The sequence below is a fragment of the Oncorhynchus mykiss genome, chromosome 17 (assembly GCF_057628025.1).
Source record: "Oncorhynchus mykiss isolate SJ-2025 chromosome 17, ASM5762802v1, whole genome shotgun sequence".
NCBI lineage: Eukaryota > Metazoa > Chordata > Actinopteri > Salmoniformes > Salmonidae > Oncorhynchus > Oncorhynchus mykiss.
Window position 1 is genome coordinate 60,641,122 of NC_143038.1, and position 15,427 is coordinate 60,656,548.

The 15,427-nt window shown below is 39.9% G+C and overlaps 2 protein-coding genes across 7 annotated transcripts in view; one reads left to right on the forward strand and one right to left on the reverse strand.

Moving 5' to 3' along the window:
* LOC110494606 (neural cell adhesion molecule L1-like protein) overlaps positions 1–7,693 on the forward strand; it is a 92,848-nt gene extending 85,155 nt beyond the window's left edge. For all 5 annotated transcript variants that reach the window (XM_021569822.3, XM_021569826.3, XM_021569827.3 and 2 more), the window contains 3 exons: positions 4,231–4,362; positions 5,138–5,210; positions 6,469–7,693. In XM_021569822.3, coding sequence (XP_021425497.3) covers positions 4,231–4,362; positions 5,138–5,210; positions 6,469–6,676 — 413 coding nt within the window. In that variant the 3' untranslated portion in view covers positions 6,677–7,693. The remainder of the gene's footprint in view (positions 1–4,230; positions 4,363–5,137; positions 5,211–6,468) is intronic.
* Positions 1–15,051, reverse strand: part of LOC110494603 (E3 ubiquitin-protein ligase PDZRN3-B) — a 562,549-nt gene extending 547,498 nt beyond the window's left edge. The window contains exon 1 of one of the 2 annotated variants that reach the window (XM_090206180.1): positions 14,946–15,051. Coding sequence is in view for 1 of the 2 variants with exons in the window: in XM_090206179.1 (XP_090062305.1) it covers positions 14,992–15,000 (9 nt within the window). In the remaining variant the exon portion in view is untranslated. The remainder of the gene's footprint in view (positions 1–14,945) is intronic. The other variant, XM_090206179.1, reaches the window with a different exon arrangement.
* Between the last annotated feature and the right edge of the window lie 376 nt (positions 15,052–15,427).

Sequence of the window (15,427 nt, forward strand, 5' to 3'; positions counted from 1 at the left end):
ACTACATTGATTTATTTCTGCATGAGTCATCCATCAATTATTGGTATCAAATCCTTGGTGGATACTTGAGTACTACTGTAGCTCTCACATTCCATTTCTGACAAAGACTATTCTTCTGATATCTGTTAGTATGATTTCTATAAGCTATACTGTATGCGGTTTCTTTAACATAAACTAGTTGTGAGTGCATGAATATGGATAAAGGGCTGAAATACAGGTGGGAGGTGAATCTTGGAGACGCAGCTCCTGGCCCAGTTGCCTGCATGGTTGACTAGGTCAAGCAGGCATTTAGAAAACAAGTCTGATGTCAGCAACCATTAAGACACATAATATTTCACACCAATAAGGAACTAAGATGATGCAGATACTCCCCTCATCTGTGAATAATTGCCCTTCTCTGTTGCGTGCCCTTGCCATCAGCGCTGAGCACTCTGATGCCTCCGTTCATTAGTAGACCAATACAGACTCCGCTGTTTTCAGACAAAGTTTGTGGGTTTCTCTGCAGTAACAATGGTAATGAGGATCCCGTTTATAAATTCATATGAATCCAGTCTCATTAGTGAATCTGTAAATTAATATTGACTTTTGTTCCAACAACATTAGGCTCAATGTCACACGTATTACAAACAGAGGGATCAAATTAAGCTTTAGGTACAGCATACAGGAAGGCTATCAGACGTGCATATGCTGTATATTGTAGTGTCAATAAAAGTTAAAATGATGCCGTCTTTGTTTCATCAGAGGAAAAGTCCCTTCCTGTAGTATAAATCATTACCAATGATCACCTCTAACCACACATTAGACCTTATTTGCTTGTTGTTTGATGGTATTCATTGCTCAAGCCACGATTGCGCACCCCAATTAAAAGTCAGACATGCTTTTAAGTTATGTACCCAGTAGGTCTCTCAGGTCCTCTGGCACTGGCCGTTTAACTTTCCCAAAGACTAGGACCAAGATGCATGGAGAGGATACCTTTAGTTATTATGCCCCCGGCCTCTGGAATAGCCTGCCAGAGAACCTGAGGTGGGCCGAAACTGTGGACATTTTTAAAGGAGATCTTAAAGCACATACGTTTTTTTTTTTTCCTTAGAGTGCTTTTTAGTCATTCAGTTTTTTCATTCTTTTGTTTGTTGTGTAGTAAATATTTCAGCCTTGTTTTTATTGTTTTGTATTCGTTTTTTCCTGTGAAACACATTGCATTGCATTCCTTGTCTGAAATGTGTGGTATAAATAAAGCTTGATTTGATTTAATTTGCTCTGTAGTAGTAACCACCCAGACTAGTTGTTATATGAGACATATCGGTAGACTAAAAATTCATATCAGTCCACTATACCTGTAGTTGTAGCGTACTAAAAGTTTTATTAGTCAGTAGACTGTAGCTCCCGCTCCCTGACTCAAAAAATAGACAATAATCTTCAGATGTCTTCCTTTTCAGGCCAGTCTGCCTCCCCCTCATGTCCAAGCACTACAGTCTCCCATATGGCCAAGTTCACCCGTTCCAACATAGGTATTCATACAACCAATTGTGTTCAATATGGCAATGATAGCCATAGGTGAAAACCACAGGAGGCTGGTGAGGGGATGAAGGCTCATAATAAATGAGAATGGAATAGCATCAAGCACATGGAAACCATGTGTTTGATGTGTTTGATACCATTCAATCATTCCGTACCTACCATTACTATGAGCCTGTCCTCCCCAATTAAGGTGCCACCAGCCACCTGTAGTGAAAACACTAAACTCTAGTGATACCATATGATAAAAATACTCTTCTCTATTTTGAGCTTAACTTCAATCAATAAAAACTAGCTTAAGAATTGATGTTGAGTTAAAGTCCCGCAAACACCTCAACAAACTCATTAAGAGACAGTCCTGTTTTTTAAGGGGCGGCAGGTAGCCTAGTGGTTAGAGCGTTGGGCCAGTAACCGAAAGGTTGCTAGATTGAATCCCCGAGCTGACAAAATAGAAATCTGTTGTTCTGCCCCTGAACCAGGCAGTTAACCCACTGTTTAGGAACAGTCATTGTAAACAAGAATTTATTCTTAACTGATTTGCCTAGTTAAATAAATAATCTATTCCATACCTGAAGGTGTGAGTGTAGTTTAAAAAAGGTTAAATGGAAATGTCTGGTGATGGCTTGGTCAATATCTTGCTGTGTATTTGTCATATGTCTAATTGATTTGTTGGGCCAAAGTCCTCCTTTACACAGCAAGATATTGACCAAACCATCACCTGCCACCTTCATTTAACCTTCAACTGAGGAAACAACAACAGTGCTGTTGGACAAGCAAATGTCCATACAGTAGCAATATTTGAGCTGGAGTAAATGTAGGCCGAGTGAGGAGGAGGAGCAGGAGGTGTGAGCTCTTACAGAGAGGGTGATATTTAGGGGAAACTGAGATAAGTGGATAAGTGGAAACTGTTGATAGCTGTAGATCAGAATATTTAAGTGTACTGGGCTCAGCTTTAAAAGATCTCCCTGACTTTGAAGAGCCATTTTGCAGGCGTTGTGGCAGGGCCAGGGCTGCGCTCCCTGCTGTGGCAACAGATGCTTTCTGCAGCCTTTAATACCAGGCAGAGCAGTGCAATGACAGACACGCCAAGCCCTGGGATATTTTTTGTCACTTAGAATAATCATACTAAGCAAATGATGGGAATTACCATAGTTACAGAGTCATACACCAGCTTTACCCATGGTGTGTCATTTGTGCTCACAGGGATGGGCAGCCCAGACACAGGTGTCCTTGTGTTCTGAATTATCACCTGAGCAAACACCTGAGCAGGAGACACAGTCGAAGATTTGCATGTTTGCCTGAGGGAGATGAAGGGGATTGTTTGCCGTTGACCTGTCGTACCAAAGCTGTGCAACCTTTCTTTTCAAACTTGCAATTTGAAGTGGTGCATTATTCTCACCCTCCCTCCAGCTGCAGTGGTTCTTTGATTTCCTGGAGTGTCAGTCTTCAGAGACTTTATTAGTCTGTTATTGTCTAATGTATGCAGCATCGCTGTGTACATGAGTTAAGCTGCAGTGAGGCACAGGGACTTCTGCTCACCCCTGATATTCAACATTTCCGTCGAAATGTATACTGTTGTAGAGAGAAGCACAATCTATGTGATTTGAAAGCGATAGCAATCAGTTGTATTAAGAAAATGAACACGCAAGGTCAATAAGCAGGGTTTTGGATTGTTCATTTAGTCTGCATGTTTCAATGGACACATACTCTCTTCAGCTTTGCTGGCTTTCCTTGGCTTTCCTTTTCCTTTGTCAATTTCATTTCAAGTGATTCAGGAAATGTGCCAGTTATTGATAAGCCTTCATTCTATATCCTCCAGTAGTATTAAACATGAGACACATATGTTAGACTATATATACTGCACTGTATGTGCATAAGCAAATGGATTGACTTCATCAACAAGTCCCTGGCCAGCTTTAGATCCATGTTTTTTGTGTGTACTGTCCTTAATCCTTTACTAACCCTGTTCTGTCATGTCTCCCCTCTTCCTCCTTCATCTGTCTGTCAATCACTGCCCTGTTGAATATTAGTTCCTCAGTTCGTGACAACTTTGCAAACATTATTATTTATTATTTAGTTATTTCATCGAACGCTCTGTAGATAACCCTTTAACCCTTCCCATGAGTACTAACCCTCCCTGATTGTGCACCTAGGTAAAGGTAACTAGAATATCTCTGAGGCAGTTAACTCCTCTAACACTTTCCACGTGATTGAGGGGCTGGAGCTTGGGACTGTGTACACTGTGCACCTTATGACTAACAACTGGGTTGATAATACTAGTATTTTTGAATATGTAATCAGGACCAGGGCTAAAGTGAGCAGGGATGCTATTGGAAAAGAAGAAAAAGCTCTCCCACCCCCCAGTCAAATCCCTACACACATAATCACCATAACCAATTGAAGTTGTATTAAGTATGCCGGTGCACCAATGTCCTTGAACATGTCTCAAGGTATCATGCATGGTTCTCTGTGTCAATAGGATTTTTGATATATTTTTTGTGACTTGGTGAAAGGAATTCCATTTGAACAACCTCCTCAGTTGATTAATTAGACAAGGGGATTAGCTGTTTAATATTAATACTGGTACACTTCCATTTCAACATCACCTGCTGCCTCTGCATCCAATAGACTTTGTCGATGTAAACATTCAATCAAGTGTCCTCATGAAAGGCAGAGTCAAAGTCAAAGTGTTGTTGTTTCTTCTTCTCTCCTCAGGTCTGGCAAGCATCCATGAAGGAATCTCTACCCAGGGCTGGTTCATCGGACTGATGTGTGTCGCGGCTCTCCTCACACTCATGGTGTTAATCGCCTGCTTTGTCAACAGAAATAAAGGAGGGAAATATTCCGGTAGGTACTCAAACACACACACGCACACACATTGCACCTTATGAATGCTAACAAATCACTGCACTAGGCATAATTATATTTCCATTTAGAGTCTTTATTACCAAAGAGAAATGATCACTCTGGACACCATTATAGACATATTTAAGCTGATACATTATTAGTAGTAGAAATATACATCACACCACTGTTCAACATTTCAATGCTGATATTTACAGTATAATGAGAACTTAAATTAATTGGAGCATATGCATTTATATTTATAACATTTAAATAAATACAGCATATTTGAAATATGCAGCATTTGAATAACAAAACATAGAATGCACAGAATACACAGAAGATATGTAAATGTTATGGTCACATGCCAGCGGTGGGGATCTTAATGCCAGTCCTGTCTGTGGGGGATAGGGGGTCATTTACAGTACCTTTCATCTTTATTCACTTATTGAGCGCCAGGTTCAGCTCAGCTAATCGCCTATCATATCAGAAAGACAGTCTAAATCCCAGGGCTTTGTTCTGTGATGCATTCATTAAACACTACCTCCTGCACTTTCACTGATAGTTAGCTTTCCCTTTTGAAATTAGGATTCAGTTGTTACTCATATTGTAAATGTTGCTGACATCAAGCACTGAGTATGTTGTACTCAGGAATGTGTGAGAACTTGTAAGGTGTTTTAGCAGAACATTACTTTGTCTTTAACATGGTATAAAGTTGTTTATTGAATGTTGTACTGTACTCAAGGTACCCTAAACATTGATCTTTCTCTCCGACCAGTAAAGGAGAAAGAGGATCTTCATCCAGACCTAGAGTCCCAGGGTATCCATGATGACACCTTCTGTGAATACAGGTAATCATACCACCAACCACCATTGTATCACTAATTCAGAAATCAGCTCATATATTAACTTTGTTTTGAATTATCACATTGTATAATTCTATCTCTGCATTTCTCCTGATTTAAAAAGAAAACCCTACATGCATGAGCTTAACACAGACCTTCACAGACATCCCTGTTCAAGACATGTGATGGGCTGAGTAACATGTACTCTAAACATGTGGTAAACAGCAACAAATACTCCCGTTGTTGTTTACACATCAGTGATGTTGATGTGGTATCACCCTATATTGTGCATTGTTATTAGGTAGATGTGTCCTGGTAGAGCTCAGGTCATTAGCAGTAACAGCCTCATTGTTCAGATGTTACTATTTGTTTCTGAATGGAGCTCAATGAAGGAAGGCTGCCTGGCCACAACACAACCCAGCAGGAGGCTAAAACCAATCTGTGTAATTGAATGCAGCTCATCTCCGGGGCAGTAAAATCTGTGCTCAATTCATTAATCTTTCACTGGTCCGATTCAGATCACACTCACAGAGTGCAACTCAGAGACCCACACTTCACTTCAATCAGTAGTCTCACACTCAGAACCTAACTGGAAGTTATGAATCAGAAGTAGCCTAGACATCTTCATCATGTGGTCACAGTAAAGTTGTGAAGTAGAATGTTGCGTCTGGTCCCTATATATGGCCCCCAATGTCAAACCACAGGAAAGCACATTTATTGTATTTTTACTCCAAAATCAAAAAATGCTCAGATCCCTGAAGCACCTGACTTCACCATCATTTCCCATGTAGGAGCAGCATGATGCCAATCCAAACCATTAGTCTATACAATGAACCCTTTATGTGATCACTCTCGTGTTGAATAATTCAATGAAAACTACAGCCTGAGCATCTCTCCCCATACAGACAGGGTTAAAATGCACCTTGTGACTGCAGCATGTGCACGGTCGACATCTGCATCAGCCTGACAACCAAATCAATACCCCATCTTCTTTTAATTATCCCATTCATTGTCACATACATTGATATACTGTACATGTAGGGTTTAAGTACACTTGACAGGAGTGCCCTTTACTAGTGCACATATCTGATCATTTTTCATCCGTAAACATTGCTGCCAATCACCGAAGCTCTTCATTTAAGCTCTTTGGGTTCAAACCTGCCTGTGTCCCTGTCCTTACCAATAAAGCCCATAGAGTTAAGCCATGAGTGAAATTAGGTGGTTTTGAAATCCCCTGTCTTTGTGCCGTCATGTTGTGACACAGTGACAATGATGAGAAGCCACTGAAGGGCAGCCAGCACTCTCTGAGCGGACAGATCAAAGCAGAGGACAGTGGGGACAGCCTGGTGGACTATGGGGATGAGGACATCCAGTTCAACGAAGATGGCTCCTTCATCGGCGAGTACGCAGGTCGCAAAGAAAAGAAGGTATCCATGGAAGTCAAAGGAACCACGAATCAGAGCACAGCGTGAGAGCAAGGAAAACGGTCCATCATCCATCCTTAGGACAATACTTTCATTAGACTGGTGGAGGGGAGGGGACATAAAGTAAGTCGATTACATAATCTGTACCAATCACAATCCAATGTCAAATGTAATGTGTCATTGTCAGCTGCACTGCCATCTTCATTTTATAAAGCTGTTTGTTTTATCAAGCTGTAACAGAATGCATAATTTCCAAATGTATATATTATTGTATGTGGGAGTGTTTTATATTACTGCAAATCAGTGAAAACCTTTGAGGCTTTTTGCATTTTTTTGTCAAATGCACCAACTGTTTGACATCAATTCAAATGTAAAAAGGAAGAAAAAGAAATCTCCAGTCCACATTGATCCTTGTCTTATACTACCAGATCTCATGCCCAGTCATCATTTAGCAAACTACATGTGTATGTGAGCAGATGATGTCAGCCTGTTTCAGTTGAAGCAAATATTGGCATTTTATATTTGAAATGCATTCATTAAATATGATTTTAATATGTGTACAAAAGCTGTTCATCAACTTATTTCCTGGTTTTATATATGAAAAAAATAACAATACAAAACAGATGCCTCAGTTATATCACATGAAATGCCAAAAGATCTAAGGCAAGGGCTCTGAGAACTCTCAGTTGATAACAGGAAAGTACTTCTGCTGTTTCCACAGTGAGGTTATGATTCAGTGGTTTTATGTGCCAGCTAACATGCAGACAATTATCAACCGAGTTGCCACTTGATCTATTCTAGCTCATCAAAATACCAATTAAAGCATTCATGTTGTTCCCATGTTCTTAGAACAGCCTTGCTCATTACAACTTGCATGTCATTGTAGACAATGCCATTCAACTCCAAAAAAGTAATCATAGTAAACCTGTTTGAAAGTCAACCTAAACGTTACCATGATGATCGCCTTCGATTGCATCTTTGTACAAATACATAAAATATAGCTATTGTATGTTAAAGAATGTTTGTGGATGTTTTGATGTTATTAAATTGTTTAACTTTTCATTACCATTGGCTATAGACTGACTGTCCATCTTTAAACTGCATACAGAAAGAATAATTCAACATAAATATACATTGTGTTTTGGGGTTTGTAATGAACTCTGCTTCTGCAGAAAGTTTTTGAATGTCATTACAACACGCCATATTGTGAAATTAGTAAATCCACTCCTTAGCTAGCTAGTTCAAGTCGTGAACCACATACTAAGCTATATGGAAGGTCATACCAAGGATCATTTAGCTATTTGATTTAGAATTTTAAGACCTCTTGAAGTATCAAAAATATATATAAAAAATGAAAAAAGAGTTTTGGTGTTACTGCTATTAGCCCATCGAAACAGTTCAGATGCTACAGACTAAAATTGGTAGATCGGCTCCAGTGTCGCCAGACGAGTCTCCTGACACTTGTGGAGGTCATAGAGCAAAAGGCAACATAGGTGGGTGCGGTGAATTGAGAAACATCCAATGTAAAAAAAATGATATCTCTAGCTTAATCTGACAGAATTGTGTATTATGCTAATTACATTTCCGCGCGGGCGTGGACATCGGCCTTAGGGGGCTAACAGAGGGTTGGGAGGGCTGCCCATAACAATAAAAGCATCTAGCTGTCTAATAACTGTAGAATGGTGGGTGGGGGGGGGGGGGGGGTTGTATCTGAAAAGGTGTCACTTTAAGTTCTGTCTCCAAGGTTGTTAACCTTTCAAGCGCAGCGGAACCCCTCGACAACATTCCGCTGAAAAGGCGCGCGAAATTCAAATTATTTAAAAAAAATATGTAACTTTCACACATTAACAAGTCCAATATTTTGCAGAAATACTCATAATAAACATTGATAAAATATGCTAGTGTTATTCACAGAATTAAAGATAGACTTCTCCTTAATTAATGCGACCGCTGTGTCAAATTTTAAAAAAACTTTACGGAAAAAGCATAATCTGAGAACGGCGCTCAGAGCCCAAAACAGTCAGAGGAATATCTGCCATTTTGCAATCAACAAAGTTAGAAACAACACCATAAATATTCACTTACCTTTGATCTTCATCAGAAGACACTCCCAGGAATCCCAGTTCGACAATTAAGGACTGATTTGTTCCATAAAGATACATAATTTATGTCCAAATAGCCACTTGTTGTTAGCGTGTTCAGCCCAGTTATCCATCTTCATGAGGCGCAGGCACTTCATCCAGACAAAAACTCGAAAAGTTCCGTTACAGTCCTTTAGAAACATGTCAAAAGATGTATGGAATCAATCGTTAGGATGTTTCTAACATAAAACATGAATAATGTTCCAACCGGAGAATTCCCTTGTCTTCAGAAAATGCACTGGAACGCGAGGTAACTCTGTCAGGAGCGCGCGTCATGAGACCAAGGCTCTCTGCCAGACCACTGACTCAAAGAGGTCTCATGAGCCCCTCCTTTAAAGTAGAATCCTCATTCAAGTTTCAAAATACTGTTGACATCTAGTGGAAGCCATCTAGGAAGTGCAACCTCATCCATATCTCAATGTGTATTCGGTAGGCCAAGCTTTGAAAAATTACAAACCTCAGATGTCCCACTTCATGGTTGGATTTTTTCTCAGGTTTTTGCCTGCCATATGAGTTCTGTTATACTCACAGACATCATTCAAACAGTTTTAGAAACTTCAGAGTGTTTTCTATCCAATACTCATAATGATATGCATAAATTGCATCTGGGACAGAGTAAGAGGCAGTTCACTCTGGGCACGCTATTCATCCAAAAGTGAAAATGCTGCCCCCTATCCCAAAAAGGTTTTAACAGGTTTTTTAAAACAACTTGTGCCTCAGGAGATAAACATGGGAAATCAAAGGGGTGGTCTAAGCCAGTGGATAAAGGAACAAGGCTATAATCACATGAGATAAGCAGATAGCAGAGAGAGGGCCCTAGTTACTCAGGTCATAATGAACTGGCCTGTTTCTGTTTGACTGAGCTTTACAAGTCACATTCCCTCCTGTGTGAATGACCACGTGTGTTCTTTAGGACTCAGCAGGCAAATGTTGATGAAACAGCACGTTTTGGGCTGTGAATAACCCACTCCATTGTGCTCCCTTACCTCTAGTGAAATGTAATTGACTGTCAGGAATAGGACTGAGCCCCTGTGCTAGTATTGCTGAAGCTACTGAGGAATGAATGCAGGAGAGGAGAGGTCAATGACTCGGAGCACAAGCTGGACCTTTAAGAGCCCCAGAGAGCATTTTCTAACAAAGCCCTCCCACATCGTTTCATCTAATTCACCAGGAAAGTAATAAATAAAACGCGGGTCAATGTCAACATTTGCCTAGAAGGCCCAGCACAGGAACAAATGGCTGGATTAAGTAGAGAGGAAAAATGGTCTCTCCCACAATATAAATCCTTTCCTGTGTCACCAGTTCTAAGTTGTTTCAGATATTCAGGTTGCAGCCTCCAGAGGAACTGTACTATAGATGTGATTATCACCTCTTCGTAGAGCACGTTAAATCCTTAATGTTGGAACTGACTAATGTTTTTGCTGATATACTGGTATTGTCATTATGAGGCCAATTTGTGGAAATAATTGAGAACATTATGTAACTTTTGATGCTTTGTTTCAGTTTCATTATATCTCTTCAAGCACATTGGAACAATTTGGAAACAGTAGAAACTATCAATGTCTGCCAGGGAAGGAGTAAACTTTTTCATCCATTTTGCACGGTCATGGTTTAAATTGTCTTTGGGACTTGAAAGGACTGAAAGTCATTGTTAAATGAAATTACACATATTTTGTTGCTTCATTATTTCCATTTACTTAAATGTAATGTGTTGTTAGAATTGAAGACAGAAACATAATATGTGCCTAACAGGTTGATTTCCAAAGTGAGTACCTATACTGTATATAATTTTTTTTGTATTTTAACTTAACCTTTATTTAACTAGGCAAGTCAGTTAAGAACAAATTCTTATTTACAATGACGGCCCACCCTGGCCAAACCAGGATGGCGCTGGGCCAATTGTGCGCTGCCCTATGGGACTCCCAATCACGGCCAGATGTGATGCAGCCTATCATTTCAGTGTTTTCTGCAAGTAAAATGACCACTCTCTCACTCTGTCTTAGCAAGAGTTAGTTACAGCCCATATTCATATAAAGTAAGGAAATCCTGCATTACAAGTGCTGTGAGCTCTAAAGAGGTGATTCATTACCAAAAATGGTAATGCCTAGGCAGGCCTGTGACTCACTCAAAGCTCTGATGCAGCTGGGGCATCTAAGGGAATGATCTCAACATATCGCACTCATGCTGCAAAGGAATTGGTCCCCAGGTCTCATGGAGCTGTTAGCAACTCACGTTGTATGACTCCTTCATTCATCAACAACATTTTCCCTGTGAGCAGCAACAACAGCACAAAATATATAGAGCAAAACTTTTATTCCCTGGCCTATTTTTTGCATAAATCCTGCTGCAGGCACTGCTGGACATTTCAGGAAACACATTATGAACAGGAGGCGGTTAGAGCTTGCCCCAGTCGATCTAAAATTCATTTGGCCTGGTCTTCTGTTACTCTGCTCTTCTGAATGATATGTAGAAATATATGATTATGACCCTAAGTGGCTTAGTTGGTGAAGAACGGTGCTTGCAATGTCAGGGGTGTGGGTTTGTTTCTCGCCATTATGAAAATGTATGGACATACTACTACTATAAGTTGCATTGGATAAAACCGCCTGATATACTGCATACTGTCATCACACTTACAGTATGTACTGCAATATCATAAATCAACCTTTTTGGCCTATGGCTGGATTTACAGTGTCTATAGAAAGTTGACACCCCCTTGGATTTCTTCACATTTTATTGTGTTACAAGGTGGGATTAAAATAGTTTTTTTATTTTGCCTTTGTTTAACTAGGCAAGTCAGTTAAGAACAAATTCTTATTTTCAATGACGGCCTAGGAACAGTGGGTTAACTGCCTTGTTCAGGGGCGGAGCGACAGATTTGTACCTTGTCAGCTCGGGGATTTAAACTTTCAACCTTTCGGTTACTAGCCCAACGCTCTGACCACTAGGCTACCCTGCCACTGATTTAATTTAAATTATTTTTTTGTCAACAATCTAATCAAAATCCCGCCCCACCACCATTGGCAGTGATTACAGCAGTGAGTCGTCTTGGGTAAGCCTCATAAAGAACTTTGCACACCTGTATTGTGCAATATTTGGCCATTATTCTTTTCAAAGGTCAAGGTGTTGCGGATCATGACTAGATTGCAATATTGAAGTCTTGCCATGTATTTGCAAACAGACTTTATTATATATATATATATATATATATATATATATATAAACTCAACAAAAAACTTCCTCTCACTGTCAACTGTGTTTATTTTCAGCAAAATTAACATGTGTAAATATTTGTATGAACTTAACAAGATTCAACAACTGAGACATAAACTGAATACGTTTCACAGACATGTGACTAACAGAAATTGAATAATGTGTCCAAATCAAATCAAATCAAATTTTATTTGTCACATACACATGGTTAGCAGATGTTAATGCGAGTGTAGCGAAATGCTTGTGCTTCTAGTTCCGACAATGCAGTAATAACAAGTAATCTAACTAACAATTCCAAAACTACTGTCTTGTACACAGTGTAAGAGGATAAAGAATATGTACATAAGGATATATGAATGAGTGATGGTACAGAGCAGCATAGGCAAGATACAGTAGATGGTATTGAGTACAGTATGTACAAATGAGATGAGTATGTAAACAAAGTGGCATAGTTTAAAGTGGCTAGTGATACATGTATTACATAAGGATACAGTCGATGATATAGAGTACAGTATACACGGTGGCTGGGAAAAACTCCCTAGAAAGGCCAAAACCTAGGAAGAAACCTAGAGAGGAACCAGGCTATGTGGGGTGGCCAGTCCTCTTCTGGCTGTGCCGGGTGGAGATTATAACAGAACATGGCCAAGATGTTCAAATGTTCATAAATGACCAGCATGGTCCAATAATAATAAGGCAGAACAGTTGAAACTGGAGCAGCAGCACGGCCAGGTGGACTGGGGACAGCAAGGAGTCATCATGTCAGGTAGTCCTTAGGCATGGTCCTAGGGCTCAGGTCCTCTGAGAGAGAGAAAGAAAGAGAGAAAGAGAGAATTAGAGAGAGCACACTTAAATTCACACAGGACACCGAATAGGACAGGAGAAGTACTCCAGATATAACAAACTGACCCTAGCCCCCGACACATAAACTACTGCAGCATAAATACTGGAAGCTGAGACAGGAGGGGTCAGGAGACACTGTGGCCCCATCTGAGGACACCCCCGGACAGGGCCAAACAGGAAGGATATAACCCCACCCACTTTTCCAAAGCACAGCCCCCACACCACTAGAGGGATATCTTCAACCACCAACTTACCATCCTGAGACAAGGCTGAGTATAGCCCACAAAGATCAAAGACAGCAAGGGCGGTTCGTTGCTCCAGAGCCTTTCCGTTCACCTTCCCACCAGTTTACATTGGTGCGTTATGTTCAGTAGAGAGCCATATCAATTTACAGAAATACTCATTATAAATGTTGATGAAAATACAAGTGTTATACATGGAAATATAGATAAACTTCTCCTTAATGCAACTGCTCTGTCATATTTCAAAAAAGCTTTACGGAAAAAGCAAACCATGCAATAATCTGAGTATGGCGCTCAGAGACCCAACAAGCCAAAAAGATATCCGCCATATTGTACAGTCAACAGATGTCAGAAATAACATTATTAATATTCACATACCTTTGATGATCTTCATCAGAATCTCAGTTCCACAATAAATGTTTTGATTTGTTCGATAATGTCCATAATTTATGTCCAAATAGCTACTTTTGTTAGCGCATTTGGTAAACAAATCAAAACTCACGAAGTGTGTTCACTAGTTACAGTCCGTAGAAACATGTCAAACGATGTATGGAATCAATCTTTATGATGTTTTTAACAAAAATCTTCAATAATATTCCATCCGGAGAATTCCTTTGTCTTCAGAAAAGCAATGGAGCGGGAGCTACCTCTCATGTGAATGCGTGTGACCAGCTCGTGGCTGCTGGCAGACCTCTGACTCATTCCCCTCTCATTCAGCCCCCCATCACAGTAGAAGCCTCAAACAAGTTTCTAAAGACGGTTGACATCTAGTGGAATCCTTATGTAGTGCAACATGACCAATATCCCACTGTATCTTCAATAGGGGCTGAGTTGAAAATCGACCAACCTCATATTTCCCACTTCCTGGTGGATTTTTTCTGCCATATGAGTTCTGTTATACTCACAGACATAATTCAAACAGTTTTAGAAACTTCAGAGTGTTTTCTATCCAAATATACTAGTAATATGCATATATTACCAACTGGGACTGAGGAGCAGGCAGTTTTCTATGGGCACCTCTGGGCACCTTATTCATCCAAGCTACTCAATACTGCCCCCAGCCATAAGAAGTTTTAACAAGAAATTTGTGGAGTGGTTGAAAAACGAGTTTTAATGACTCCAACCTAAGTGTATGTAAACTTCCGACTTCAACTGTACATATATTTTAATCCCACTTTGCAATGCATCAAAATGTTAACCTGTTTAAGATATTGGTTCCCATTTGGGAATCAACCCTCCCACGTTCAGCTGAAACGGTGGCGCATGGAACGCAAAAATATTCTTAAAAATATTTAACCTCCACACATTAACAAGTCCAATAGCTCAAATGAAAGATAAACACCTTGTTCATCTAGCCAGCAAGTCAGATTTCTAAAATGTTTTACGGCGAAAACATAGCACATATATATGTAAAACCACCACCAGACACAGCTCATTTGAATAGCCAAAACATGCAATCAACAAACGCAGGATTAAAAAATAAATCGTTCACTAACCTTTTGAAAATCTTCATCAGATGACAGTAATAGGACATGTTACACAGTACATTTTTTTTTTTCAATAATATGCCATTTATATCCATAAATGTCCATTTACATTGAGTTCACGTTCAGAAACTACTCAAAAATGTCCGCAGGAAATCTAGGTAGCGCGGCAAGATAACGTAAATAGACATCATAAACTTTGACTAAATATACATGTTCTACATATAGTTAGAAAGATACACTGCTTCTTTATGCAACCGCTTTGTTAGATTTATTTTTAACGTTACAGAAATCGCACACTATTCAATATGCTGAGACGGCGCTCAGATACAAGCTACATTTCTCCGTAATTTTGGAGTCAACAGAAACACAGATTTCAGCATAAATATTCCCTTACCTTCGATGGTCTTCGTTCAGAATGTTCTGGAAGGCTTCATACTTACCCAATACATCGTTTGGTTTCAAGTCTTGCGTCTTTGTATTAGCTACTGCTAATAACATCAGCTGAAATGCACCCAAAATGTCCTCTGGTCCGGAAAAGTTGCGCATCAAAACTTCAAAATTACATATTATATGTCGACTAAACAGGTCAAACTAAGTGCAGAAGCAAGCTTTATGATGTTTTAGACAGGCAAAACAAACTTCAATTCAATCGGCCATCGTCTGCCCTTCTCTTGAGTGCTGGAACAAAGGAATGGCTTGGACCAATTCGCGCCACAACGCACAACCTATTTTCTCGTGGCACGCACTAATTTCACTCCCATTGTGACAATTCTCGTGGGATTTGAACGATTTAAAGCTCTACTGAATGAGGACATCTAGCGGAAGACATAGAACGTCTCCCCAGAATCATAACTGGTTGGGAAGGGTGGGGGCGAT